Source organism: Giraffa tippelskirchi, chromosome 8 (genome assembly GCF_054371585.1).
Source record: "Giraffa tippelskirchi isolate mGirTip1 chromosome 8, T2T-mGirTip1v1.2.pri, whole genome shotgun sequence".
Classification (NCBI taxonomy): domain Eukaryota; kingdom Metazoa; phylum Chordata; class Mammalia; order Artiodactyla; family Giraffidae; genus Giraffa; species Giraffa tippelskirchi.
The window spans coordinates 5,223,200-5,249,277 of record NC_137282.1 but is presented as its reverse complement, the minus strand read 5'-3'; the positions used below and the strand labels follow the sequence as shown (position 1 = coordinate 5,249,277).

Here is a 26,078-nt window from a genome sequence, read left to right as displayed (position 1 = left end):
AAAGAACGGCTTCATATTTGTTAGCAGAACTGCCTTTTTGTGTGATTTGCTAGGCATCTGATGATACCAGGTCATCAGCAGTCCTGATCCCATAATATGTCATAGGGTTGTAGAGTTGGAAGGGACCATGTAGGTCATTTAGTTACAACACCCTTGTCTTACAAATGAGAAGCTTGTTAGATAGAAGTGGGACTACAGCCCGGGTCTTCTGATTTAGAATTGTTCTTTTCTTAGGTTAGATCAGCTGAAAGGAAAGCTCTGTCCCTTACTGAGTGAATAAAATGAGCTTTGACTTCTCCCGCAGTCCCAATTGGCTTTTCTGATGAGCTGTCTATGCCCCACCCTCCTCCCCATCCTTGATGATTCCCCTCCAGAAAGTGGAAGCGCAGGAACGAGAAGACGTTCTGGCTGGGATGGCCGGAAAAGCAATCAAGGGGAAAGCTGGCAAACCTAAGGTGAAGAAGCTTCAGCTAGAAGAGACAATGCCCTCCCCTTACGGCAGGAGAGTGGTTCCCGAGATCACTGCCATGAAGGCAGATGCCAGCAAGAAGCTGCTGAAGAAGAGAAAGGTAGCATACGACTCCTGCTTTAGCTTGTGGGTGGGCTCCACCTCAGTAATGATGTTTGTAGGAATTGTAATTTTACTGTGTACTGAAATCATGCTGTATTTTTTGTTTCAAATGTATCGCTATTTCACTGTGATAGAAGTCATTTGTTCCATGAAAGCAGTTGATCTATACATAGGATGAAGACATTATTAGTCAAGAACCCACATATATGTAAAGAGTGACTTACTTGATCCCATTTCTAAAAAGAGAGAGAAATATTCTACTCAGTATTCTAAATTAAAATCATGGACTAATAGCAACAACAAGTATAAACTATAAACTTTAGTTCTGTATCATGACCAGTTAAGGAAGTCTTACAGTAGAAAAGGGTCTGTTTGGCTTTCAAAGTAAACTGTCATCTTTTACTATTTGTTTTTACCTTTAGTTAAAAGATCATCAGACACAGCCTATATCATTGGGTTGATTGATGTTATAGTGGATTTGAAAGCCTCCTGCAGAATGGGGGGCAGTTAGCCAGGGGAAGGAAACATCTCAGCTGAGGAAGCAGGAGCCTGATGGTCTCAAGGAGAAAGGCTGACTTTTCTGGGCAGGTTAAGTTTAGAAGCAGAGTGTGCCGGGTGGACCTGGGAGCTCGGGAGACGAGCCCGGGCGCTGGGTGAGGCCGGGGGGCTCTCTGTGCAGAGAGAGAGCAGAGCCCCGGGCGGGGCATTGGGGTGCGGGGGAGCCCTCTCCTGCTGTGCTGAGAACCGGGGTCTCACACGTTCACCTACACACAGAGCTTGCTCTTGTCAGAGATGGCTTCTCTTCTCTCCATTTCCCATGGTGTTAGTCAGGATCCATTCTCAGCACATTCCTCTATGCCTTTCATAGTCTCCCTGAGTGACTGCATTTGTGCCCAGAGCTTTTATCACTTGATGACTCTTTAATCGATGTCCTGAAGCTGTCATGGTTCCAGGAGAGCTGTACTAACGCAGCCATCAGAATGCCCCCAAACCCCACTCACTCAGCATGCCTGACTTAATCCTGGTTTTAAAACTCCCCTCCTGCCTCTGCCTGATCTAGCTTCTGGCATGATCAGCCATCACTAACACAGGCCAGAAGCTGGCAAGTATCTCATTTAATCAGTAACTCAGTCCTACTGACTGACTATACAAGAGTCCCGAAATCCACGCTCTTATCTTGGTCCCCATTGACACTGTCTTAGGATTCAGTATATTTTCTCTGAGGCAGTTTAAGGTGAGCCATGTGGCTCCAGCAATTCTGTCTGTAGTCAGCCAGTCCCGCCTCTACCTTCTTCACTTCATTCCTCTGTCTTATCTCTTTCCATCAGGGTGATGTTTCCAAAAGACAAGACTGGTTATTACACAGTGACCCCTTGGGTGCAGTGGTTTAGCTTCCACCTGGCTGCCCTTAGGCTTCCCAGGTGGTGCTGGTGGTAAAGAACCCGCCTGCCAATGCAGGAGACATAAGAGACGCCACTTCTATCCGTGGATCAGGAAGATCCCCTGGAGGAGGGCATGGCCACCCACTCCAGTATTCATGCCTGGAGAATCCCATGGACAGAGGAGCCTGGTGGGCTGCAGTCCATGGGGGTCACAGAGTCAGACATGATGGACCTTTCCTCTCAGCTGCCCTCGAGTCCCAGCAGACTGAGTCGTTGTCTTTTCCCTCCTCACTCTGCTCACTTGGTGGATGTACCCGAGTCTTCAGTGCCCAGTGGAAAGGGCTCCTTTTCCCTGTTGTCTGTCCTGCCCTGGGCAGGACTGCTCACTTCTCCTCACTGGTCACTGTTCTTTCTGTTTCAGGGTCAGGGGACTTCGTCTTATGCTTAGCAGTACATGACATGTCATGTTTTATTCTCATAACAATAATCTGAAGATTATTTTTATTATCTTCAATAATCTGAAGGTTTTTTCTTAGTGGATAGAGGCCTGAGCTATAGCAATGAATTTTTTTCAGGTACCTTTTGGTACCTGGTCCTTAGCTTTGAGTCTGAAAGTCCCTTGGATAATCAGAAGCTGCCTTCTTTTTTCTTACAGTTGGTTTTAAGTAGCCGTTGTCTCATAGAATGCACTAATAGATCAGAGTGGTAAGCAGGATCATTTTCCACAGTTGCATAAAAGACACGGTCTGATCCACGTCATCTCTTAGGGCCTCAGTAGACCCACGCATTCTTTTTATTCATCTGATACAGAAAAGCTATCTATTGACTGGAAATATACCTCTGAAGTACATATGGTATTAATTCAGGTTTTATTTTTACTGATGGTTTGGCCTTCTTTTTACCATGTAGGGTGATCTGGATACCACGGCAGTAAAAGTGGACTTTGATGAAGAGCTGAGTGGGGCAGCGATAGAAGGCGCAGAGGAAGCCCTGGCCCCGGCGGCTCCTATCAACAGAGGGCCCAAACCCAAGAGGGAGAAGAGAGAGCCTGGTGAGCAGTGACCACACAGTTGTCCGTCTGTGAGGAAATGTGTGTGTTCAGGGCGCTAACAGATTCTGTTGACTGTGCTTTTTTTCTGGCACTTGAAGTAATATCTTCAGTTCTCACAAACATTACTTTATAATGAACTTTTAGTGATAATAGTTTTATTTTTACTAGTGATATTTGGATAAGTATTGATACATACCTTTTTGTTACTCATTTGTTTTTAGGTACCAGGGTGAGAAAAACACCTACGTCATCTGGTAAACCCAGTGCGAAGAGAGTGAAGAAACGGAACCCTTGGTCAGATGATGAGTCCAAGTCAGAAAGTGACTTGGAGGAAACAGAACCTGTGGTTATTCCAAGAGACTCTTTACTTAGGAGAGCGGCTGGTATTCTGATATATTTTATACTTATTTTATCATTTTTTTGTGGTTTAACAAAGGTAGTATTACTCGTAAGTTGGTAGTGTTAGTATCATCAGCATTACTGAAGTAGTGAACCATTAGTATTTCAGAAGTTAGTTCACAAAGACCAAAAAGCCTTCTTTATAGAATGATCTTTTCTAGCAAAGTTGGACATACATTTCTCCGAAGTGAAATTTGGAGAAAGTGTTTTCTTACTGACTTTTACGATAAAGTTTGAGTGATGTTCTGTCCATAGTTCGGAGATGTTTGCTAGAAAACGTACCTTGGTGTGGGCTCAGTAGTAAAGAATCCACCTGCCGATGCAAGGAGACGCAGGAGACCTGGGTTCAATCCCTGCGTCGGGAGGATCCCCTGGAGGAGGGCTTGGCACCCCACTCCAGTATTCTTGCCTGAGAATGCCATGGACAGAGGAGCCTGCTGGGTTACAGCCCAGGGGGGTTGCAAAGAGTTGGATGCAACGGAGTGACTTAGCACACGTGTGTCCCTTGGTTGTAGGGCACTGGCAGCAATGGGTCCACAGCAGTGCTGTGGCGGTTTCCTTTTGTTGTGTTGTCTTTCTCTCATGAGAAATTTCCCTACTTTATAGTCTGGTTCATATACACACACCATTCTTTAGATAATCGCAGTGCCAGAGTTTAGGTTGTAGAATCCCATTTTGCTAGTGTATATTAGTATTAAGCATGTGATTTGATCCTTTCTGAATATTTATTAATTTGAAGTCTTCAAATACTTAAAACCTGATGGGTGTCCTATTTTATAGGTTCTTCTCAAATTTTAAGTCCTGCTGCTGCTGCTAAGTCGCTTCAGTTGTGTCCGACTCTGTGCGACCCCACAGACGGCAGCCCACCAGGCTCCACCATCCCTGGGATTCTAAGTCCTAATTTACATTAAATGAAAAAACATTCTGATTGTTTTCTTTGGGAGATACTTTTATATTTCAGGCCTTCAATCACTAAGTAATTGAGTTTCTTTTCCTAAAGTACATAGGTAGTATAACAGAGGTAAAAATTTTTTTGTTAGACTGTAGTTGACTTATAATGTTGCATTAGTTCAGAGGTGAATTTTAATACTGTATCAAGTTACATGAAAATTAATTTATTAACAGCTTTAAAATTGTATTTAGGCTTTTCCCATACATTGAAAATGAAATATAAAGTTGCATAGCATCCAAATGATTTTAAAATTTTATCCCATAATATATGCTAGAAATTATAGTAAAGCTTATTTGCATTATACCAGTGTGCCCTTCTCCATAGTGGGTGCTTTTTTATGTGTTATATTATTTTGCTAATATATTGAGATCTTAACTCTGTTTCTCTTCATTCATCTGAAAAGTTACTATTTCTATTATTTCATGGTAAAACTACTGTGAAGAGAGATGATAGAAGTTTTTATGTACGAAATTAAGAGAAAGTACTTTCTAAGATATACAAGTTGTCTTTTGTAATCGCAGAAATGGATTCGCGTGTTAGTAGTCACTTTACAATGGCCATGTCTCCTTGGCTCACTGTTTGGAGTAACATTTAAGCATGAAAAGCAGCATCCTGATGATCTCATCAGGATCTTGTCACGTTCTCCGGACCCCTGAGCACAACCCCAGGGCCTCCTGGGAGTGCAGGCTAGACTTGAAGACCGTCCGAGTAACTGAGGCCAAACTCGGGCACTTTTATTGTCTAATGCTTGTCTTTTTCTCTTGCATGTTTTCAGAGACCGCTGCATTATTTTTCAAGTGTATGGTTTGGAATAATATTTCACTTTGATAAAGCTGGGTTTAACAGTCATTTTTATTTTTGTCCTAGCTGAACGGCCAAAGTATACATTTGATTTCTCAGAAGAGGAGGATGATGATGCCGATGATGATGACGACAATAATGATTTAGAGGAATTGAAAGTTAAAGCATCTCCCATAACAAATGATGGAGAAGATGAATTTGTTCCTTCAGATGGCCTAGATAAAGATGAATACACATTCTCACCAGGCAAATCAAAAGCTACCCCAGAGTAAGTAACGCAGCAATGGCTCTTCAGGGACATGGTGCAGTCAGGTGTCTGGGCACCTGTCAGATCTCACAGTCAGCACCAAGAAACTGTTCCCATTCTGGGTGAGGCCCTCCTCATGGAGGAATGAATCTGGTTAATATTGTAGCTGTTACGTAACTGTTGCTTACAGGTGAGAGCATAGGTTGGCAAATGTTTTCCATAAAAATTTGAAATAGTAAACATTTTAGGCTTTGCAGGCCATATGGTCTCTTGAACTACTCAATACTGCCACTGTAGCAAACAAGCAGCCATAAATGATATGTGACTGGATGAGTGTAGTTGTGTTCCAGTAAAATTCCATTTAAAAAATTAGGCAGCAGATGTGTGGGACATAACTTGACAACCTTGGTTCAGAGAAAAGTTATGAAGTCTCTAGAGTCAGGAGGTTTACTTTACCTCCTTTCCTTTGGTTGTGGTTGACTCTTCTTGCCTCTAGTGTGTGGGAACAGGTAAGATGTAGGATATGAAGTTTGTCAACTATTTCAGATTTTTAAGGAAGTATTTTACCACATGCAGTAAAGTGTGAGAAATCAGATTATTGCCTCCTCTGACGGAGACCGGCTTTCTTGTTGGATTTTTGCCAATAATTTACTGACGTTAAATTCTGAAGTGGTCCACCAACCATAAACTTCAGTGGTATTTTGATTAGCTTGGAGCTTTTGCTTTTCTGTTCAGTGACTGTTTTGCCTGGTGTCTGAGAGGGCAGACAGGAGTTGGGTCGCCATGTCTCTCACAGAGAGAAACACATGGGCGAGCTGAGCAGCTGGAATCACAAGCTTGCAGCGCGTCTCATACAGATCTTCTCAAGGCTGAGATGGTGACTTAGTGGTGATTAATTTCTTTCTCTTTAATAGAAAGTCTTCCCACGACAAGAAGAGTCAGGATTTTGGGACTCTCTTCTCTTTTCCTTCATACTCTCAGAAGTCGGAAGATGGTATGCTCATTTCATCTTTTCATTGGTTATTTATGTATTATTGCTATGGCTGCTTTTATGAGTAGTGAACTTCCTGTCTCTTTACATTTTCTTCAGTGTAATAAGGTTTATTTTTTCCTGATGTTATTTCCAACTGAATGGTCAATATTGGCATTATGGAACCATTTAGGTGGAGAGGCAGGTGCTGACGTGTTTGTGTGGGTGAGGGGTGAGAAGTGTGAGTGTTTTAAGGAGAAAAAAGTATAGACAGAAACGTTGGAAGGAAGGCTGAAAATTTTCATGGCAATGAGAGTAGGTTTATGACAGGATTTTTAAAGCTACAAGCCTAACAATATGCCAATTTGTTTTACTAAATTGTAGTAGCTATAAGACAAAACCTTCACAGAAGCAAATTTAATCAGTGTGCATACTTTTCTTAATTGCCTACATTTGTGTGTAGAATTTCTAAGGTCAAAACAAATCTAGTTATATTTGAGTTACTATTTTCCATTTTTTAATACACATACATGTAGATAGATAAACATGTAGACTGTCATCATTCAGTTGCTAAGGTGTGTCTGACTCTTTGTGACACCATGGACTGCAGTGTGCCAGACTTTCCTGTCCTTCACTATGTCCAATTGGAATTTGCTCAAGCTCATGTCCATTGAGTCATCCTCCGTTGCCTCCATATCCTCCTGCCCTCAGTCTTTCCCAGCATCAGGGTCTTTTCCAATGAGTTAGCTCTTCACATCAGGTAGCCAGAGTATTGGAGCTTCAGCATCAGCCCTTCCACTGAATCCCTTTAGGATTGACTGGTTTGATCTCCTTGCAGTCCAAGGGACTCTCAAGAGTCTTCTCCAGCACCACAAGTCAAAAGCATCAATTCTTTGGTGTCAGCCTTCTTTATGGTCCAACTCTCACATATGTACATGACCACTGGAAAAACCCTAGTTTGACTATACAGACCTTTGTTGGCAAAGTTATGTCTCTGCTTTTTAATGTGCTGCCTAGGTTTGTCATAGCTTTCCTTCTAAGGAGCAAGTGCTTTTTAATTTCATGGCTGCAATCACCATCCACAGTGATTTTGGAGGCCAAGAAGATAAAATGTCCCTGTTTCCACTTTTTCCCATCTATTTGGCATGAAGTGATAGGACCGGATACCGTGATGTTAATTTTTTGAAAGTTGTTTCATGCCAACTTTTTCATTCTCCTCTTTCACCCTTATCAAGAGGCTCTTTAGCTCCACTTCTATGTCATTAGAGTGGTATCATCTACATATCTGAGGTTGTTGATATTTTTCCCAGCAATCTTGATTCCAGCTTGTGCTTCATCCAGCCCAGCATTTCACGTGATGTACTCTGCATATAAGTTAAATAAGCAGGGTGACAATATACAGGATTGACGTACTCCTTTCCCAATTTTGAACCAGTTCATTTTTCCATGTCTGGTGCTGTTACTTCTTAACCTGCATACCCACTTCTCAGGAGACAGGAAAGGTGGTCTGATATTCCCATCTCTCCAAGAATTTTCCCGAGTTTGTTGTGATACACACAGTCAGGAGGCTTTAGTGTAGTTAATGAAACTGAAGATGTTTTTCTGGAATTCCCTTGCTTTCTCTATGATCCAACAAACATTGCAATTTGATCTCTGGTTCCTCTGCCTTTTCTAAATCCACCTTGTACATCTGGAAGTTCTTGGTTCATATACTGCTGAAGCCTAACTTGAAGGATTTTGAGCATAACCTTGTTAGCATGTGAACTGAGTGAAATTGTGTGGTTGTTTGAACTTTCTTTGGCACCGCCCATCTTTGGCATTGAAATGAAAACTGACCTTTTCCAGTCCTGTAGCCACTGCTGAGTTTCCCAAATTTGCTGACATACTGAGTGCAGCACTTTAATGGCATTATCATTTAAGATTTTAAATAGCTCAGTTGGAGTTCCATCACCTCCACTAGCTTTGTTTATAGTAATGCTTCCTAAGGGCCGCTTGACTTCACACTCCAGGATGTCTGGTCCTAGGTGAGAGACCACACACCATTGTGGTTATGTGGGTCATTAAGATCTTCTTCTGAATAGTTCTTCTGTGTATTCTTGCCACCTCTTCTTAAACTGTTCTGTTAGATCCTTACTATTTCTGTCCTTTATCACGCCCATCCTTGTATGAAATGTTCCCTTGATATCTCCAATTTTCTTGAAGAGATCTCTAGTCTTTCACATTCTCTGATTCTCCTCTATTTCTTTGCATTGTTCACTTAAGACTTTCTTATCTCTCCTTGCTATTCTCTGGAACTCTTGATTCAGTTGGGTGTCTTTCCCTTTCTCCCTTGCCTTTTGCCTTCTCATCTTTTCTCAGCTATTTGTAAAGCCTCCTCAGACAAACCACTTTGCCTTCTCGTATTTTTCTTTTGGATGGTTTTGACCACTGTCTCTCCTGTACAGGGTTACAAACCTCCATAGTTCTTCAGGCACTCTACCAGGTCTAATCCCTTATATGCATTTGTCACCTCCGCTGTATAATCATGAGATTTGATTTAGGTCATACTTGAATGGCCTAGTGGTTTTCCCTGCTTTCTTCAGTTTGAGCCTGAATTTTGCAATAAGGAGCTGATGATCTGAGCCACAGTCAGCTCCAGGTCTTCTTTTTGTGGATGTAGAGCTGCTGCTTTGGCTGCAGAGAGTATCATCAATCTGATTTCAGTATTGACCATCTGGTGATGTCATACATGTAGACAGACAGACATAGTTCTGGTACATGTTCTAATGTATGTAACAGATAATGCATTTTTGAAAGCCTGTCAGAACAGCCATATAGCAGTCTCACTCACACCCAAATTGCCATTTTAAGAGCACCTTTTTGGTTTGAGGGAAGAAGGATGGAGGGAAAAACTAAATTGAGTGTAAAAGTAAACTGAAGGTACCTACTTGCCTTTTAAATTAAACTTTAATGATGTAAAATTGTTGAATGTTGTTATTGATATTCCTGAAATGATTAGCTGTGTATATACTAAAATAATCACAGAACTTTTATTAAATACCTCATTTTAAAATCAGTATTTTTGAATTGATCAGTTTTAATGATTAGCATTTGGGAGTATTACGAATTTTTATTACTCTGTGCATTTCTGTGTGGTTTTACAGAGTTAACATTTTTGAAATACAACACTGTAATATTTTTATTTCTGCTGTTTGTGTATTGTGGACTATATGATCACAAAATGGAAACATATAAAGATTAATTAGCTAGAGATGTCATCAGTAGAAAGAAAGTTTAACTACTTAGTGGTCCTTATAGAATCTCTTTACTGAAAAAAATTACTAATTTTTAGATTCAGCTAAATTTGACAGTAATGAAGAAGATTCTGCTTCTGTATTTTCACCATCATTTGGTCTGAAGCAAACAGAAAAAGTTCCAAGTAAAACAGTAGCTGCTAAAAAGGGTATGTACTTATATTTTTGTTAAGCATCACATAAACTGTATATAGTTGATTTTAAAGGGAATTTAATACAATTTGAAACTAATTGCACTAGTACTTCAATAGAAAGTAGCTATAAAGTATAAATGTATATACAGAAAATCCCTCCGGTTTTCTTAACTACTGAGGTTAATTGTTAAAATGTCTGTAAGATCTCATTTTAAAGCTCTTATAAAATAATCCCATGTACTGATATCAAAAGACAGCTTCCTGGTACAGGTCTCCTGTAGTGAGATGTCCCTAGCACAGCTGGTTGTGTCATCGTGTAGGGCCTGCCTTCACTCTTCCCGGGGAGCCACCGCTCAGCTCATGGGGTCCTTTGTTGTGAGTCAGGTAGCGTCTTTCTTTCCCATAACCTTAGGTTGTTTACTGGCAGGCTGACTGGAGTTGAGTCATGAATCTGTCACTAGCACTAAGGCACATCCCTGAAGGAGGCCACCGTTGGTGCTCCGTGTCTGAAAGGTCTTTGTTTCTCACCCAGCAAGTCAGTCAGCAGTTTGGATTGTCCCTTTAGGATCTGAAAAGGGCGGCACGCATACCCCCATGTAGACACACACGTGTTAGAGGAGCAGAAAAGCCAGGACACACCAGGGCCGTGGTGAGAAACTGTCTGGCTGACAGGTCTCTCGCCTGCGTGCCCTGGTCCCTGTTTCCTCACGGGCGGACGCGCCTCTGCGCTGCTGTTCCTGCCCCTTCCCAGCGACTGAGGGAAGCTGGCTGCACGTGTCTCAGGGCCCTTGCCCTCAGGTTAGTCACTCTGGTTTCATACCAGCTCTCAGATTTCTTGTGCAATGAAGCGTTCAGAGTGATGCCAGGCTCCACACCCCACCCATTCCAACTGCCCTCACATCACCTCCCAGACACCCCTAACTGCAGTGTGTGTGAGGGTCAGGGGGAGCTTCTGGGGAGCTCACACTGAGACAGGCCCCTCAGCTTCCCTGTAAGCATCTATCTTGATGGGAACACCTGAGAGCCACCCTGAAAACTTCGAGCCAGTCCACTCTTCCAGTGGTCAACCTGTTTCCTCCATCGAGCTGTTCACTCCTGAGAAACCTAACAAGAGTCAGTGTTAACTAAAGGCCAGCACGCCCGGCCCCCACCCGCCCCGAGGCTCCAGCTCCGGAGGATCGGGGGTGACCTACTCTCGCCCTCACTCTGTCACTTTAATGGCTCTTGTTTAAAACATCACTTGATTATCAAAAGGCAAGTTACATATAATGAAAAGCATTCTGTCACCTGTGAGCGCTGATTTGCCTTAACACTGGCCCCAGATGAGAAACCATAAGAAATCCCATCATCATGGGATTTGATGCAGCTTGGGTTGTTTGGTAAGTATATTACATTGATCTGTGAAATGGAAATTTGCTTAATAGGAAAACCATCTTTAGATACAGCCCCTAAGCCCAAGAGAGCCCCCAAACAGAAGAAAGTAGAGACTGTGAACTCTGACTCGGATTCTGAATTCGGCGTTCCAAAGAAAACAGCACCAAAAGGTGAGGATTACCTTTGTGTACGGATCTCGGCACATTCCATGTGGAAAGTGTTAGTTTCCTCTACTTACTGAGTTTAGAGAGACTGGGTACCTGTTTTAAGTCGCTTTACTCAGTAAACAATGTTCTAAGAATCAGTGCTCAATTAGAATCCTAAGGAAGTATATAGCAATTTGGTCCAGTCAGTTTGAGTCTCAATTTCTTGATTTATGAAACAAAAATCTCTCTTGCAACCAGAGAATGGGTCAAAGACCCCCTGCAGTGAAATCTGGAAGTACTTACTTAAAAGGCAGTGAGGGCTCCTCATTAAAGTGTGAGACTCCCTGCAGGAGGCTGGAGCGAGGACTGGCAGGCAGAGCCTAGCCCTCATCTGGGAGTGGGAACAGCTGTCCTCAGGGTCCCTCCAGGGCGCGGCACCAGCTCCTCTCCCTGTGGTCTCCGGGTCCTCGGGTGCTTTATATGTAAGAGGTGACTTCTCTAAGGGTAGCTGTTCTGTCTTTCACCACCTGATAAGATACTGCCGTCAGCGTGTCTATTTCTTAAAGTGGTGGTTCGGATAAGGAGATACATAGACCTACATGGCCCCAAGGGAGAATGGGGGGCAGACGAGAAATAGGGACTTGGGAGGTGGACCTAGTCACATGGATGGTTTGAACCAGTGCCATCTTACTGATTCATCTTATCAACTGTGACATCTCAAGGCCATTTAGCTATCTTATCATACGATCTAGGCATAGCTCCTGAACTTTAAAAAATTTAGTTGGTATTTAGTTCCATTTTCTGTGTCTGGCATCATTGTAGGAACATTTAGTGACCATTCATGTATTACCTTTTCGCCTTCCTCCTCCAATGATAATGAGGTAGATGAAAAAACTAGGCTACATGGGGGTGATTCTAGAGAAGGAATGTGGAGATTTGACAGGTGCTCTCATGACTAATGCTGGGGTGATTTACTTTAGGATTGTGCTGCTTAAAATGGGATATGCAACTGGTTGTTACTAGTGTGATAGGTAAAATTTAGAGTAAGCGTTTAAACCATATATATTACTTTCCTAGTGATTCATATTATATTTTTAAAAGTACTGGTCTGTGGCAAATTAGGAACTAATTTTTCCACCACATACTCTTTAAGATTTTTGTTTCAGGCCCAGGTACCACGGGATGTGCAGATGTTTTATACTATTAGGGGTTGGTCATTAAAATCTGTCACTAGGACGTTCCCACTAGTTTAAATGTATTTGTGAAACACTCTTAAGTTCTGGGCATGACTAAAGTGATGCTGACAGACTTTTTCTGCGTCAGTCATACTAAGAGATCAGGATTGCAGGGTCAGGTGGGCATGCCCAAGAAGGAAAGTGTGTTCTGGCATTTATCTTTTAATCCTGCACTTAACCTTGGGGGGAAAAACCGCTTTGTATCATTTTCAGGTAAAGGCCGAGGGGCAAAGAAAAGGAAAGCATCTGGCTCTGAAAACGAAGGTGATTACAACCCTGGCAGGAGAGCCTCCAAACCACCGAGCAAGGTAACAGGAGCATCTTTTTAATGTGTGGTTTTAAGGTGATGTGTAGCTGGCTTAGCTTGCTTATTACTGGAATGTTTTGTTACAGCTTTAACCCAGCATCTCTTATCCGTAGGGGGCTTGTTTCTGGTTAAAAAGTTATCCAGGTATAAAATTTACATAATCAGGACCATCTCTTGGATACAAGTGTCGCATAATAAAAGCTATTTCTTATTTGCAACTTATTTGACAAGGACCAATTTGATTTTCTAACTTGAACTCATTTGACTGTGGATAATTTTCCCAATTAGTCTGACCCTTCTCCAGAAGTACACTATCTCTTTTAGGTAAATTAGTAACATCAAATGCCCCCTTTTCTCTGTCTTCAAATACAAACAGATGCCTTTAGCTGTGTGGTGCTCTTTACATTGACCTTTTCCACCCAGTTGTCTGCTAGGACTGGGGTCGTTCCTGGTGACCGTTCTCTGCATTTTTATGAACACTTACCTTGTGCAGAAGCTACTGTGCATAATCTTGTTTCTTATGAATTGATAGGTACTTAGCAATAAGTTGAATTTTTACTTTTCTGTGCATAGTTGCTGGGTAACATAAGTTTAGAAAGAAGTAATGGTGGTAAGTATGATTATTATTATAATAGAGGATTAGGTAATGGGCCTCATACTTCAGTTAGCATTATAGTGCTGATCTTACACGAACCATTATTTTCAGTATTTCCCAAAATAAGTGAAGGAATAATTAGTCCTTCTTTTTCCTTCTATTTTTAACTTTAACTTTTTTTTTTTAAAAAAACCAAACCTAGAAGCCGAAGAAAACCTCTTTTGATGAGGACTCAGATGTGGACCTCTTCCCCTCAGACCTCACCGCCGAACCGCCGTCACTGCCGCGGGCCGGCCGGGCGAGGAAAGAAGTAAAATATTTTGACTCTGATGAGGAAGAAGATGTCGATTTTGCAATGTTTAATTAAGTGCCCACAGAGCACAGAAAAACAGTTCTCAGCAGATAACTTGTGTTGTCCTTTGGTCTTTTCTGTCTCAGACTTTTGTACATCTGGCTTATTTTAATGTGATGATGTAATGATGGTTTTTTATTATTGTGGTAGGCCTTTTAACATTTTGTTCTTACACATACAGTTTTATGCTCTTTTTTACTCATTGAAATGTCATGTACTGTCTGATTGGCTTGTAGAATTGTTATAGACGTGCATTAGCACAGATTTTAATTGTCATGATTGCAGACTACAGACCTGCTTTTTGAAATGAAATTTAAACATTAAAAATGGAACTGTGTTCTCCGTCTCTTTACTAAAGATGAACGTGCAGTAAAAGCTCCCATACACCTTTAAAATAAATATAATTTTATTCTTTGCCAGGAGACTCCATGGAAAAAGGTAAACAGTATATGAACATAGAAAGCACTGTTAAACAATCTCAATGTACAAACGGAGCCAGTGAAAGTACATCACAGACTTGCTAATAATATATCAAAAAAAAAAAAATCCCACTAGTGCTTAATGAGAACTAAGAACTGACACTTGTATCTGTTAACCACTCCACCCCGCTTCATAGTGACGGGACCAGGCCCGAGGACGCAGACTCTCTGCCTGTGACTTTGGGGGCATCAGCCCTTACCTCTCAGGACACAGAGTTACCTGGTACAGGTGGCAGACCAGCCCATCATCGTCCCATGAAACCTCCGTAATGGCTTGTGAACAGGTAAACAAACACTTATTAACACTGGATAGTGTTGCTGCCTTGGAGGCTATCATTACTGTAAAAATGTATCTTTTTAAAAAAATTGTGTAGTTATGTCATTTAATAAACCATTTTTAATTTAAAGTGACATCAACAATTGAACAAATGACATTTGATAACTGAACTGGCAGGTACACTGACAGAGAACGCTCTTCTGCTAGCGCAGTGAATCTGTATACGTTTACTGGGCTACGGGAAATAAAAGACGCGGTTTGAGAGCATCCAAAGAGCAAGGACAAGCGTCCACACTAACCGAATTAGAATATCTTTAGCCTTATCTTGTCACACTACAATATTCCGCTCCCTTACCTGGATGTCTTGATTGTTCTGTGAAAGCAAAACACTTTATCCTTTTGACCCTTTCTTAACTGGACACACACAGTAATCTGCTCCACGACCGTGGGTCTGGTTACCTGGAGTGTGCGACACCACAGGAGAGCCGCGGACGCACGGGAGAGTGCACAGCCGCGCTTCTGTATGTACAGAGTCTTCGGAAACGTGACAGGGTAAACCACGCTGACTGGGTCTTTGCCATGCAAGCTTGAGTGTTCAAAGAGGAAAACAGAAGCTTTTAACTAGTTTTGGGTTGCATGAAATGGCTGATTTTTAGAATTTAAAAAGTTTGTACTTGTAGGTAAGTTAGACAGTGAGGGGTATATATTGATACATACGAAAACTTCTTGGTCCTTCTTGAGTTTTAGTATATTTTCAGTCCAAAAACTAAGCAGCAGTAAAAATGTTTCTTCCTTGCATTTTAAATCCCAGGAGTGAAGGTACTGGGGAATGTTGGAGTAGCTAGAAAGTGTCTCATTGCAGCAGCGGGGACTGGCCGACGCCGCTGTGCTCCACGGAGCTGGGGGAGACGCTGGGGCTGGGCTCCGCTGTGTTCCCGCTGGAGCTGGGGGTCAAGGGCTCGTGTCCTTCAGAGTTCTCCAGCATTTCCTGAATGAGGGGCGGCATCGAGCCAGGGATTTCCATTTTCAAGGTAATTACACGCTCTGCACCTTTTAAAGAGAGAGACGAGATCCGGTAGAGAGAGAGGGAAAGCCCGGTCCGCTCCCAGGGCGCCAGGCACCCGCGTGTGGACGGCGCTCAGACATTCCTGCTCCCTCTGTGGGCAGCAGCAGCGGAGACAGGAGGACGGGAAGTGTGGCTGACTCCACGACTCGGCCCGTTTGGGGAAACAATACTAGTATATATTTACTCAGCATCATTACCTAAGAGAAACTCCTGATACGAGACCAAAGTGTCTCTTGAAAAGAGACAGCGAAAGGACAACCGCTCCCCAGGAGAGGCAGCAGGGACCTGAGGGACCCCCACGTGACGGCCCAGGGGCTGCTTGCTACGTGCGGCTCCTTAACCTTGAAGGGCTTCGCTGGGGGCTCAGACGGTAAAGAATCTGCCCGCAGGCAGGAGCCCCGGGTGAAATCCGTCACACTACCTCCCACTCGAAACTGCCTCAGAGGCACTGAGCACATCGAAGGACGCCCGTCCCGGGGGCACTGCCGGGCGAGCGGAGCAGCGTCCCTGCTCCACCTCAAGTCAGAGCCCTCAGAACGCCAGTTGTCCGCGCTGCAGTCTTCTCCACCTCCTCCCAGGCCTTGGAGGAGGGGCCCGGGGGTTGAAACTGCTTGTCAAGTGCTGTGCTTCTAAGCACTCTCTGAAACGTCGACCTGCCTGCCCCCGCTCACCGGTTCTCAGGGGAGCAGGTCCGCCCAGGACGTGCCCCGCCTGCCCTCTGGCAGGAGAGCCCTGCTCTCGCCTGCAGCCTGCTTGTGGCTCCACGCCCTTCCGTAACCACTCCAGTGGCCCTATAAACCGCAAATCACGAGGCAAGAACAGTCACACCTTTCCGGAAAGAAAACCCCCCCCTTCTCAGAGGTGCGCAGGCAAACCTGCCTGCGCACAGAGGGGTGGCGGCCAGCCTGGTGGAGAATGACCGCGGCGGGCACCTACAGCGCCCCTCACTTTTTCTTGAGGGGTGGGGTGATCAGGAAAAACCGGAATGAAGTTTACACACACCGGAGAGTGTGTGGAAAACTAGGATGAAACGTATGCCACGAGAAAATGGCAAAGCCAGTCCTCCAGTATTCAGTATGTTCTCTTGGAAATGCTGTTTCTAATCACTTAAGTCACATGAAACTGTAAAGCTATTCTCATGATCTGCTAAAATCACTGCGTGGGCTAAGCTATGAGGTTTAAGAGTAGGCACCCTACTTTTTGACTTCAATGAGAAATGAATTCCAAAATGATAACAGAAAGGTACCTACTGTCAAACACTCTGCATTAAAACACAGGGTTTCTAAAAAGGCCACGTGCGGTCAGAACCCCCAGCCCACCTGGCGGGTGGGTGCGGCAGACGGGACCTACCTTTCGCGCTGATGCTGCGGAGGTCTGTGATCTTCATCAGGATCTTTGGGAACATGTGAGGCTTGCTGGGCCGTCTCTTTCTGATGTAAATTTTTAGAGCTTCCAGCAGTGGTTCTTGTAGCTTATCTACTTTCGTTGGTTCCTCAAGGTCCTGGCGGTCTGGATTCCAGAAACAAGGTATTAAACAAGGTGAGGACAGAATGAGCTCTACACTCCGAGCTGGCGAATCCCTGCCCATGCCCCCGCCTCCTCGTTTCCACTAGGGCATAACCGTGTTAATCTGGGGATTCAATCCCATAAACACATCTGAAGGTGTGTGCGGCTGCTTTGGGCTTTCCAGGTGGCTTGGTGGTAAAGCACCCGCCTGCCAATGCAGGAGACTCGGGTTCCATCCCTGGGTCGGGCAGATTCCCTGAAGAAGGAAATGGCAGCCCACTCTAGGATTCTTGCCTGGAGAATCCCACGGACAGAGGAGCCTGGCAGGATCGAGTTCAAGGGGTCCCAAAAGAGTCGGACGTGACTGAGCACAGACACACCGCTGTTTTAAGCTGTGAGGCTTGAAAATCACTGCTCTTGTTGGTCGAACCACATCTGGAAGGCTGGTGGCTTTTATCCCCAGCACACTGACTTCTCGTGACCAGGAGGTGTCACTACTGAACTGAATTAGAGGAGAGCTGACCCAGACGGTTAAAATGCAGGTAAACCAGCCCCCAATTAAAGGCTCCTTCTCCACTCCTGTTGGGCCAGTGAGGGCATCACCACCAAACAACTGGACTTCACACCAGTCCTCCCGAGGTGGGGGGGCCAACGCCAGGACTACAATTCCCAGCCCCCGACTTGGCAAACAGCACCAGCAGCCTCCCTGACTCATCCTAAGAATGTCCCCAGGCAATTCACTTTACGATGGTTTGATCCTACCTTTGAAACAGCAGCTGTGGCAATGCAGAAGTAGCATTATGGTATTTCAGAGCAGGAAAACCCCAAATGCCTTTAACGTATCATAATATGGAAAAATGCAACAAACTCTAAGCATGCATGCCTGGTTTTAGCCACATGTCCTTTCCATGCAAAATAACTCCAAAGTGGAGATGAAGAATCTCCCATAATTTACAAGTGTGAGCTGCTCTCCACGGACTCTCACGAGGGTGTTCTGGGTGGCGGTACCTCCACAGATCAGGCAGATGGCGCTGAGAAGGCCGGTCTCCGTGTCGTCCATCTCCAGCGGCAGGAGCTGGCCGGCGAAGGTGAACACGAGGTCGGTCAGAGGGCCAAAGCCGGCGTTGTGCATCTGGGTTCGATTCAGGGTCAGGCCGTCCGAAAACGTCATGGTGTCTTGCTCTGGGGTGTACCTGGTGCAGATTCTGAGAATCTGGGAGGAAACAATCACGTCTGGATCATCAACCCGGGCCAGGACCCAGGGAGGGAATCCCAGGAAGGTTCCAAGGGCTCTGGAGAGGACAAGCTCTCCCTCCCCACCCCCCCGCCTTTGGGTGCAAACGCCGCTCCAGCTCTTCCTCCAAAAGACCACACACGTCAGAACAAGGGCGCAACGTTATTTAGGGAGTAATAAATAGCACACAAGAAATTTTGAGAAATATCTGTTTATGCTAAAAGTGATTCATTTGACTCAAGTAAACATCTACTGAGTACCTACTTATATCCCAGGCACTGCGCCAGGTGTTAGGCATAAAAAGAGGAAGAAGTGGTTCTTTTTTTTGAAGAGCTTAGTCTACCAGAAAAAAAAGGGGCAACATTTACACTTTGCCCAGCGCAGCCAGTGCTCCAGTGCTCTCCGTTTAAGCCTGCCGACCAGCGGGCGGGCTCAGGACACTTCTTATAGACCAGGGGCTCCAGGCTCAGGAAGGCTGGGCTGAGCTGGGGCTGCCCCCCGCCCAGAGACCGGGACCCCAGGGGGCAGGCTGAGCCAGCGAGGGGCTGGGCACAGCGGGGGGCAGCAGGGCAGGCCCACAGCCGGGAGGGGGCTGGTGCAGCCTGGAGGCCTGGCGGAGTTTCCTGGAGAAGCAGCCCTGATGGCCGAGGTGACCCCACCGCTGGTCAGGGCTCCCCGAACCAGCAGCCTGATCCGCCCAGAACCCGGGCGCTGCACCAACCAGGCCTCCAGGCTGCGCTTCTCCAGGAAAAGCTCTCACTGCCGGGGAAGCGGATCCCAGACACGCAAGCCGGGGGCCTGAGAAGGCGTCTCAGACGCTCGAGGACGGGGTGCGGACCCCCGCGGATCACCTGAGTCAGCCGAGGGGACACGCGGCCGGCGGCCCGGCCCCTCCTATCCCGTGGCCCCACCAGGGTGCTAAAGGAAGGACTTCCGTTGAATCCTGCGTCCTGTCAGGGAAGCTTCCAGCCGGGGTTGGGGCAAGGACATGTGATCTGAGGGCCGTGTGGGCACAGCCTCCAGGGTGCGGGGAAAGGCCCGAACGCCGGGCGTCCTCACCCTGTGCTCCCTGGAGCCCCAGGACTGCAGGCGGGGACAGCCCTCCTCCTCCAGGCAGGACTCCAGTGTGGACACCCCACAGGTGGGATGCATGGGGCCTCTGCTGATGAAGGCGTCTGGGAGGAGGGAGCCTCGCGCTCACCCCGCGCAGCACACACGACAGCACCGCGCTGTCTATAAAGGCCCAAACTGCTGCGTCTGCCCGAGGCCGACACCACCGCCACCCCGTCCTGCAGCCACCAGCCTGTCCTGGGGCACGTGGGTCTGGGCGCTCAGCCTCCGCCCCCAGGCCGCCTCTCTCGGGGAGCTGGCACTGCGCCCCGTGAGGGTCTGCAGCCCCCAGCCCGCACGGCCCTCTGCGGTGACCCTCCCCACCGGGAGCGGCGGCCGGCGGCCTGGAGACGAGCGGGCGCCCCCTTCACACCACACGAGGGGCTCGCTCAGACGTCGTTCCCACGGCGGGGCCCGCGCGTGGTCAGCGGAGCGCCGCACTCCCACCTCTGGGTTCCTGCCCGGGGCCCCCTGAGTCTTAGGGGCCGAGGCGGCCTGAAGCTGCCCCGCTGTCAGAGCGCGGAGGGGCCCGGACGTCACGGGACGGGCCTCCGCGCCCAGGAGGTGAGGCGCGCGCCCGAGGGCACAGGCGGGGCCGGTGGAGACGGGACCCCACCGCCCCGCGTCCCTGAGTCCAGAGTCTCCCGGGCTCGCGGCCTCTACCCTCGCTTCCGGCGGGGGACCAACAGGCCCCAGACGAGCCTCTGCGGCTCCTGCACACAGGAGCCCCCATGGGGTCCGCAAGGCACCGGAGGCTCCCCCGAAACCCGCGTCCAGACGCAGCGCGTCTGGGGCCCATTCCACCCTGGAGGGCCTCGCTCCTCAGGCCAGACGACAAGCAGGTTCTGATGAAGCGCTTCCACTCTGTCCTGTGGCCTCTCTCCCCGGAGAGCCCGACACCGCTGACCAAGCAGAGCGGGCGTCGGGAGGGGAGAACGCGGGGCCGGGAGACACAGCCCGGAGCCCGGCTCGTCCCACGACAGCCCTGACGGCAGGCACAGCCCTTCTCGGGGTGCGTGCCCTGCGTCTGAGAGGACGGGGAGCACACGGTCCTACGCGGCGCGGACAGACCCGCCAGGCCGGGCTGCTGCGGAGGGGCGTGGGGGGCGGCAAGGCGCTCACAGGCGGGCGAGGCCGGCCCTCCTAGGGGCAGGGACCATCCCCCCAGGGCGCCGAGCAGGGCCCCGGGCTCTCCCGACCCAGGTTCCCTCTGCCGGCGGGGACGCCTGCCGCGGACGACCCAGCGCCGCGGGACCCCCAGACCCTGGACTCCACCTTCCCCGGCCCGGCCGGGCGTCCGCACTGCTGTGCCCGTGACCCTCCCGCTGCTCCGCGGGAGGCCGATCCTCTACCTGGGGCTCAGCTCACCGTCGCCTCCTCCGGGAGCAGGGAACACTCGTCCTAAAAACTACAGGTTTATACCACTTCACCCCATTGGTTTTCTGAAACATGAAATAAAACTGTAAAAGCTGAGGTATAACACATGGGCCGGTTTGAAACCACTCTGTGCGGGCCCCTCCTCCGGGGAGTGGAACTTCAGCCCGCCCGGAAAGGGGGCGCAGCCCGCGACCTGCCCCTGAGACGGGGCGCACAGAACAGACAGACCCTCCTCGCCGTCCCCCGAGTCCCGTCCTGGGAGGCGGCTGCCTGGCCACCAAGAGGCCCGCTCTCTGCTCAGCAGCGGAGGCCGGCCGCCCTGGTGAGGCCTGTAGATGAGGCAGCCCCCCAAGTACCCACAGCCACCCCCCTGGGTCACCACCCCAGAGCCCCGCCGTGAGCTCCCGACAGCAGGGACTGCACAGCGACTTGTCTTCAGGGGCTCAGTCTGGGCAGCATCACAGGGTCACAGACAACTGACACAGCAAACTTGCTGTGGGTCGTGCGCACACCCCAGTGAACACCCGCCCGAGTGAGCCCGCCTGGGCCCCGGCAGAGCCGGCATCACAGGCGCCTGGCCCCTCCCGGCCAGACCCCCCCAGACCCGGCTGCCCGGACCTCCGCCCTTCCTGAGCCGCAGGAACGCGGGGTCCCAGTCCCGTCCGGCTTCTCCCTGCGGCGCTGGCTGGCTCCGGGTGGGACCGCCACTGCTGTGTGTGCTAGTCTGAACTCGAGCCCTCTCCCGCTTGCTTTCTTCACGGTGGCGCTGTTCTCGGGGCTTCCGTGCCCACCCCCACCCCCGGAGATGAGCTTTAGAGGGAGAACGCCCCGGCTGTGTCCTCAGCACCGGGCACGCAGCCACACAGCGCAGCACTAGCGAACCTTCACCCACTTATGGAGGGACCGCATTCCCTCATGGGAACCTCTCCCACCTGCTAACCCCCTGCAAGGGGTGCATGAAATCCAGTGATTTCTGTGTTTTGGCAAAGAAAACACATGTTCACCATCTCCTTCTCTGCACTGACTGTCTGGCAACCAGGCAGGTACTAAAGGGTCAGCTGGCTGGAGAACCATCCAGAGCAGAAGGGACCTGGGCTCACCTCTGCTCACGGAAACACCAAATTCACAGCTAACTGCGAACAACCATCGGCTGGAAGACTGGAACCTACTAACAGACATATGCCACTTCCAAAGACAAAGCACCAGCCACAGTGACCAGTAGGACGGGCACTTCCTCAGTATAACTGAATCCCATACCTGCTGCGGGAGGGGCAGCGGCCCACATGCTGGACAACAGAGTCTGCGTCCCACGTCCGCTCCCCAGCCCGGGGGCCTGGCCTGGGAGGAGGAGCCCCCAGAGCATCTGGCTTTGAAGGCCAGTGGGACTTGAGTGCAAGGCCTCCGCTCGTGGAGGGCGCACGAGGTCTCACGGGCACCGAGCCCCAGCAAAAGCAGAGACTCCACAGGAGGGTGGACCAGACCGCCTGCTGCTCTCAAGGGCCTCCTGGGGGCGCGGGGGCGGCTGCGGCTCACTGGGGGCACAGGGACCAGGAAACACCCAGCAGAGTGAAGGCTCCCGGAGGTCAACCTCTGGCGCTGAGCCCTGGTCCAACCGGTGGCCAGCGGGTTCCGGGGCTGAGACACCTCAGGCCAAATACTGAGCAAGAGAACAGCCCCACCTGTCAGCAGACAGGCTGCCGAAGGTCGTCCTGAGCCCACAACTGCCTGAAACACAGCCCTTGACACAGTCCTCCCGCTACAGGGCCAAGACCCAGCCGCGCTCAACCGTGAGGAGGCTCCAGCCCCTTCCACCAGGAAGGCTGCACAAGTCCCCAAACCAACCTCACCCACCACGGGGCAGACACCAGAATGGAGGAGAACCCCAGTTCTGCAGCTTGAGGAATGGAGACCACAAACCCAGGAAGCTGGGCAGAAATAAGACGGCAGAGAAATATGTCTCAGACGAAGGAGCAAGATGAAACCCCAGAAAGATAACTAAGTGGGGTAGAGGCAATCTGTCTGGAAAAGAATTCAAGTACCCAGGATGGTCCAAGATCTCAGAAAAGGAATGGAAGCAGAGACTGATAAAATACATGACACGTTTAACAAAGACCTAAAAAATTTAATGAACAAAAAGATGTGCAACACAGTAACTGAAATGAAAAATACACTAAACGGTCAGACAGAGACAAAACAAAACAAGTTACAGGCCAGTATCACTGATGAACATAGATGCAAAAATCCTCAACAAAATTCTAACAAACAGATTCCAACAACACATTAAAAACCTCATACACCATGATCAATTTGGATTTATCTGAAGGATGCAAGGATTCTTCAATACGCGCAAAATCAATGTGATACACCGTAATAAATTGAAAGATAAGATATATGATAATCTCAATAGATACAGAAAAAGCCTTTGACAAAATTCAGCACAAAATTCAGCATGATAAAAACTCCTACCTCAACATCGTAAAGGCCATATATGATAAACCCATAGCAAACATTTTTCTCAATGGCAAAAAAATAAAAGTATTCTTTCTAAGATCAGGAACAATACAAGGGTGCCCAATCTCACCACTATTATTCTACATAGTTTTGGGAAGTCCTAGCTACGGCAACCCAAGAAAAAGAAATAGAAGGAATCCAGATTGGAAAAGAAGAATTAAACCTCTCACTGTTTGCAGAGGACATGATACTGTACATAGAAAACCCTAAAGATAGTATCAGAAAATTACTAGAGCTAATCAGTGAATTTAGCAAAGTTTCAGGATACAAAATCAATACACAGAAATCACTTGCATTTCTATATATTAACAATGAAAAATCAGAGAAATTAAGGAATCAATCCCATTCACCATTGCAACAAAAAGAATTCAATATCTAGGAATAAACTTACCTAAGGAGACAGAAGAACTGTATACAGAAAATTATGACACTGTTTAAAGAAATCAAAGATCACATACACATATGGAGAGATATTCCACATTTCTGGGTTGGAAGAATCAATATTATGAAAATGACTATATTACCAAATGCAATCTACAGATTCAATGTGACACCTATCAAGTTACCAATGGTATTTTTCACAGAACCAGAACAAAATATTTCACAATTCACAAAAGACTCCAAACAGCCAAACCAATCTTGAGAAAGAAGAATGGAGGTGGAGGAATCAACCTTCCTGACTTCAGATTATACTACAAAGCTACAGTCATCAAGACAGTATGGTACTGGCACAAAACCAGAAATATAGATCAATGGAACAAGACAGAAAACCCAGAAATGAACCCATGCACCTCTGGGTACCTTATTTTTGACAAAGGAGGCAAGAATAGACAATATGCTAGAGACAAAGTCAGCCTCTTCAGTAAGCGGTGGTGGGAAAACGGGACGCTGCATGTGAAGGGGTGAAACTAGAACACCTCCTAACGCCACACACAGAGATAAACTCAAAATGGATTAAAGACCTAAACGTAAGACCAGAAACTATAAAACTCTTAGAGGAAAACATAGGCAGAACACTCGATGACATAAATCAAAGCAAGATCCTCCATGACCCACCTTCTAGAGTTATGGGAGTAAAAACAAAAGGAAACAAGCAGGGCCTCATTAAACTTAAAAAGTTTTTCACAGCAAAGGAAACTATAAACAAGGTGAAAGACAACCCTCAGAATAGGAAGAATAAGAGCAAATGAAACAACTGACAAAGGATTAATTTCCAGAGTATACAAGCAGCTCATACAACTCAGTATCAGAAAAACAAACAACCCAGTTAAAAAGTGGGAAAAAAAGACCTAAATACACATTTTTCCAAAGAAGACATACAGATGGCTAACACACACATGAAAAGATGCTCAACATCGCTCATTATTAGAGAAATGCAAATCAAAACTACAATGAGATATCACCTCGCACCAATCAGAATGGCCCCCGTCAAAAAGTCTACAAACAGTAAATGCTGGAGAGGGTGTGGAGAAAAGGGAACGCTCTTGCACTGCTGGTGGGAATGTAAACTGATACAGCCACTGTGGAAGACGGTATGGGGATTCCTTAAAAAACTAGGAATAGAAGCACCATATGACCCAGCACTCCCACTCCTAGGCATCTACCTGGAGGAAACCAAAACTGAAAAAGACACACGTATCCCACTGTTGACTGAAGCACTGTTTGCAATACCAAGAACGGAAGCAACCTAGATGTCCATCGGCAGATGAATGGATGAAGAAGTTGTGATACGTATATACAATAAACTACGACTCAGCCATAAAAAGGAATGCATTTGAGTCAGTCCTAATGAGGTGGACGAACCTAGAGTCTGTTATACAGAATGAAGTGAGTCAGAAAGACAAAAATAAGTACCATATACTAATGCCAATACCTGGAATCTAGAAAGATACTCATGGAATTATCTGCAGGGCAGCAATGGAAGCACAGACACAGAGAAGAGACCTATGGACCTGGAGGGGGAGGGAGGAGAGGGTGGGACGTGAGGAGAGAGTAACATGGAAACGTATGCTAGCACATGTAACACAGACAGCCGATGGGGAAACGCGCTGGGAGACTCAGGGAACTGAAACCGCGGCTCTGTGACAGCCTAGAGGGGCGAGGTGGGGAGGGACGTGGCAGGCAGGTTCGATGGAGAGGGGACACATGTGTGCCGGTGGCTGATTCATGTCGATGTTTGGGAGAAACCAACCTGACTCTGTAAAGCAATTAACCTTCAATTAGATAAAAACACACTAGAAGGAATAAACAGCAGAATAACTGAGCCTAAGAATGAATAAGTGAGCTGGAGGACTAAATGGTCAAAATCATTGCCATGGAATAAAGAAAAAGGAATGAAATGAGGACAATCTAAGAGACCCCTGGAACAACATTAAATCCACCAACATTCTCATCATAGGGGGCCCACAAGGAGAAGAGAGGAAGGACATGAGGAAATATCTGGAGAGATGATAGCTGAAAAATTTCGTAACACTGGAAACAGTCACCCAAGCCCAGGAAGTGCAGAGCCTCAGGCAGGACAAACTCGAGGAGGAACATGCCAAGGCACATGGTAACCAAACTGAAAAATGAAGACAGAGACACTATTAAAGGCAAAAAGGGAAAAGCAGTAAGTAACAAACTAGGGACTCTCCACAAGGTTATCAGTGCAGTTTTCAGGAGAAACTGTGCAGACCAGAAGGGAGTGGCATGAGGTATTTAAGGTCATGA

The 26,078-nt window shown here is 47.2% G+C and overlaps 2 protein-coding genes across 35 annotated transcripts in view; one reads left to right on the top strand and one right to left on the bottom strand.

Moving 5' to 3' along the window:
• The window catches only part of TOP2B (DNA topoisomerase II beta), a 60,457-nt gene extending 46,311 nt beyond the window's left edge, over positions 1-14,146 (top strand). For all 5 annotated transcript variants that reach the window (XM_081521033.1, XM_081521037.1, XM_081521032.1 and 2 more), the window contains 9 exons: positions 375-569; positions 2,863-3,004; positions 3,226-3,387; positions 5,223-5,424; positions 6,318-6,397; positions 9,705-9,815; positions 11,225-11,344; positions 12,769-12,863; positions 13,660-14,146. In XM_081521033.1, the coding sequence (XP_081377159.1) occupies positions 375-569; positions 2,863-3,004; positions 3,226-3,387; positions 5,223-5,424; positions 6,318-6,397; positions 9,705-9,815; positions 11,225-11,344; positions 12,769-12,863; positions 13,660-13,824 (1,272 nt within the window). In that variant the 3' untranslated portion in view covers positions 13,825-14,146. The remainder of the gene's footprint in view (positions 1-374; positions 570-2,862; positions 3,005-3,225; positions 3,388-5,222; positions 5,425-6,317; positions 6,398-9,704; positions 9,816-11,224; positions 11,345-12,768; positions 12,864-13,659) is intronic.
• RARB (retinoic acid receptor beta) overlaps positions 1-26,078 on the bottom strand; it is a 1,227,259-nt gene that overhangs the window by 54,361 nt on the left and 1,146,820 nt on the right. For 25 of the 30 annotated variants that reach the window (XM_081521062.1, XM_081521064.1, XM_081521065.1 and 22 more), the window contains 3 exons: positions 18,146-18,350; positions 16,982-17,140; positions 14,198-15,615 (listed from right to left, as the gene is read on the bottom strand). In XM_081521062.1, the coding sequence (XP_081377188.1) occupies positions 15,419-15,615; positions 16,982-17,140; positions 18,146-18,350 (561 nt within the window). In that variant the 3' untranslated portion in view covers positions 14,198-15,418. Of the gene's footprint in view, positions 1-14,197; positions 15,616-16,981; positions 17,141-18,145; positions 18,351-26,078 lie in introns of those variants that run through there. The other 5 variants (XR_014062369.1, XM_081521087.1, XM_081521090.1 and 2 more) reach the window with 2 other exon arrangements.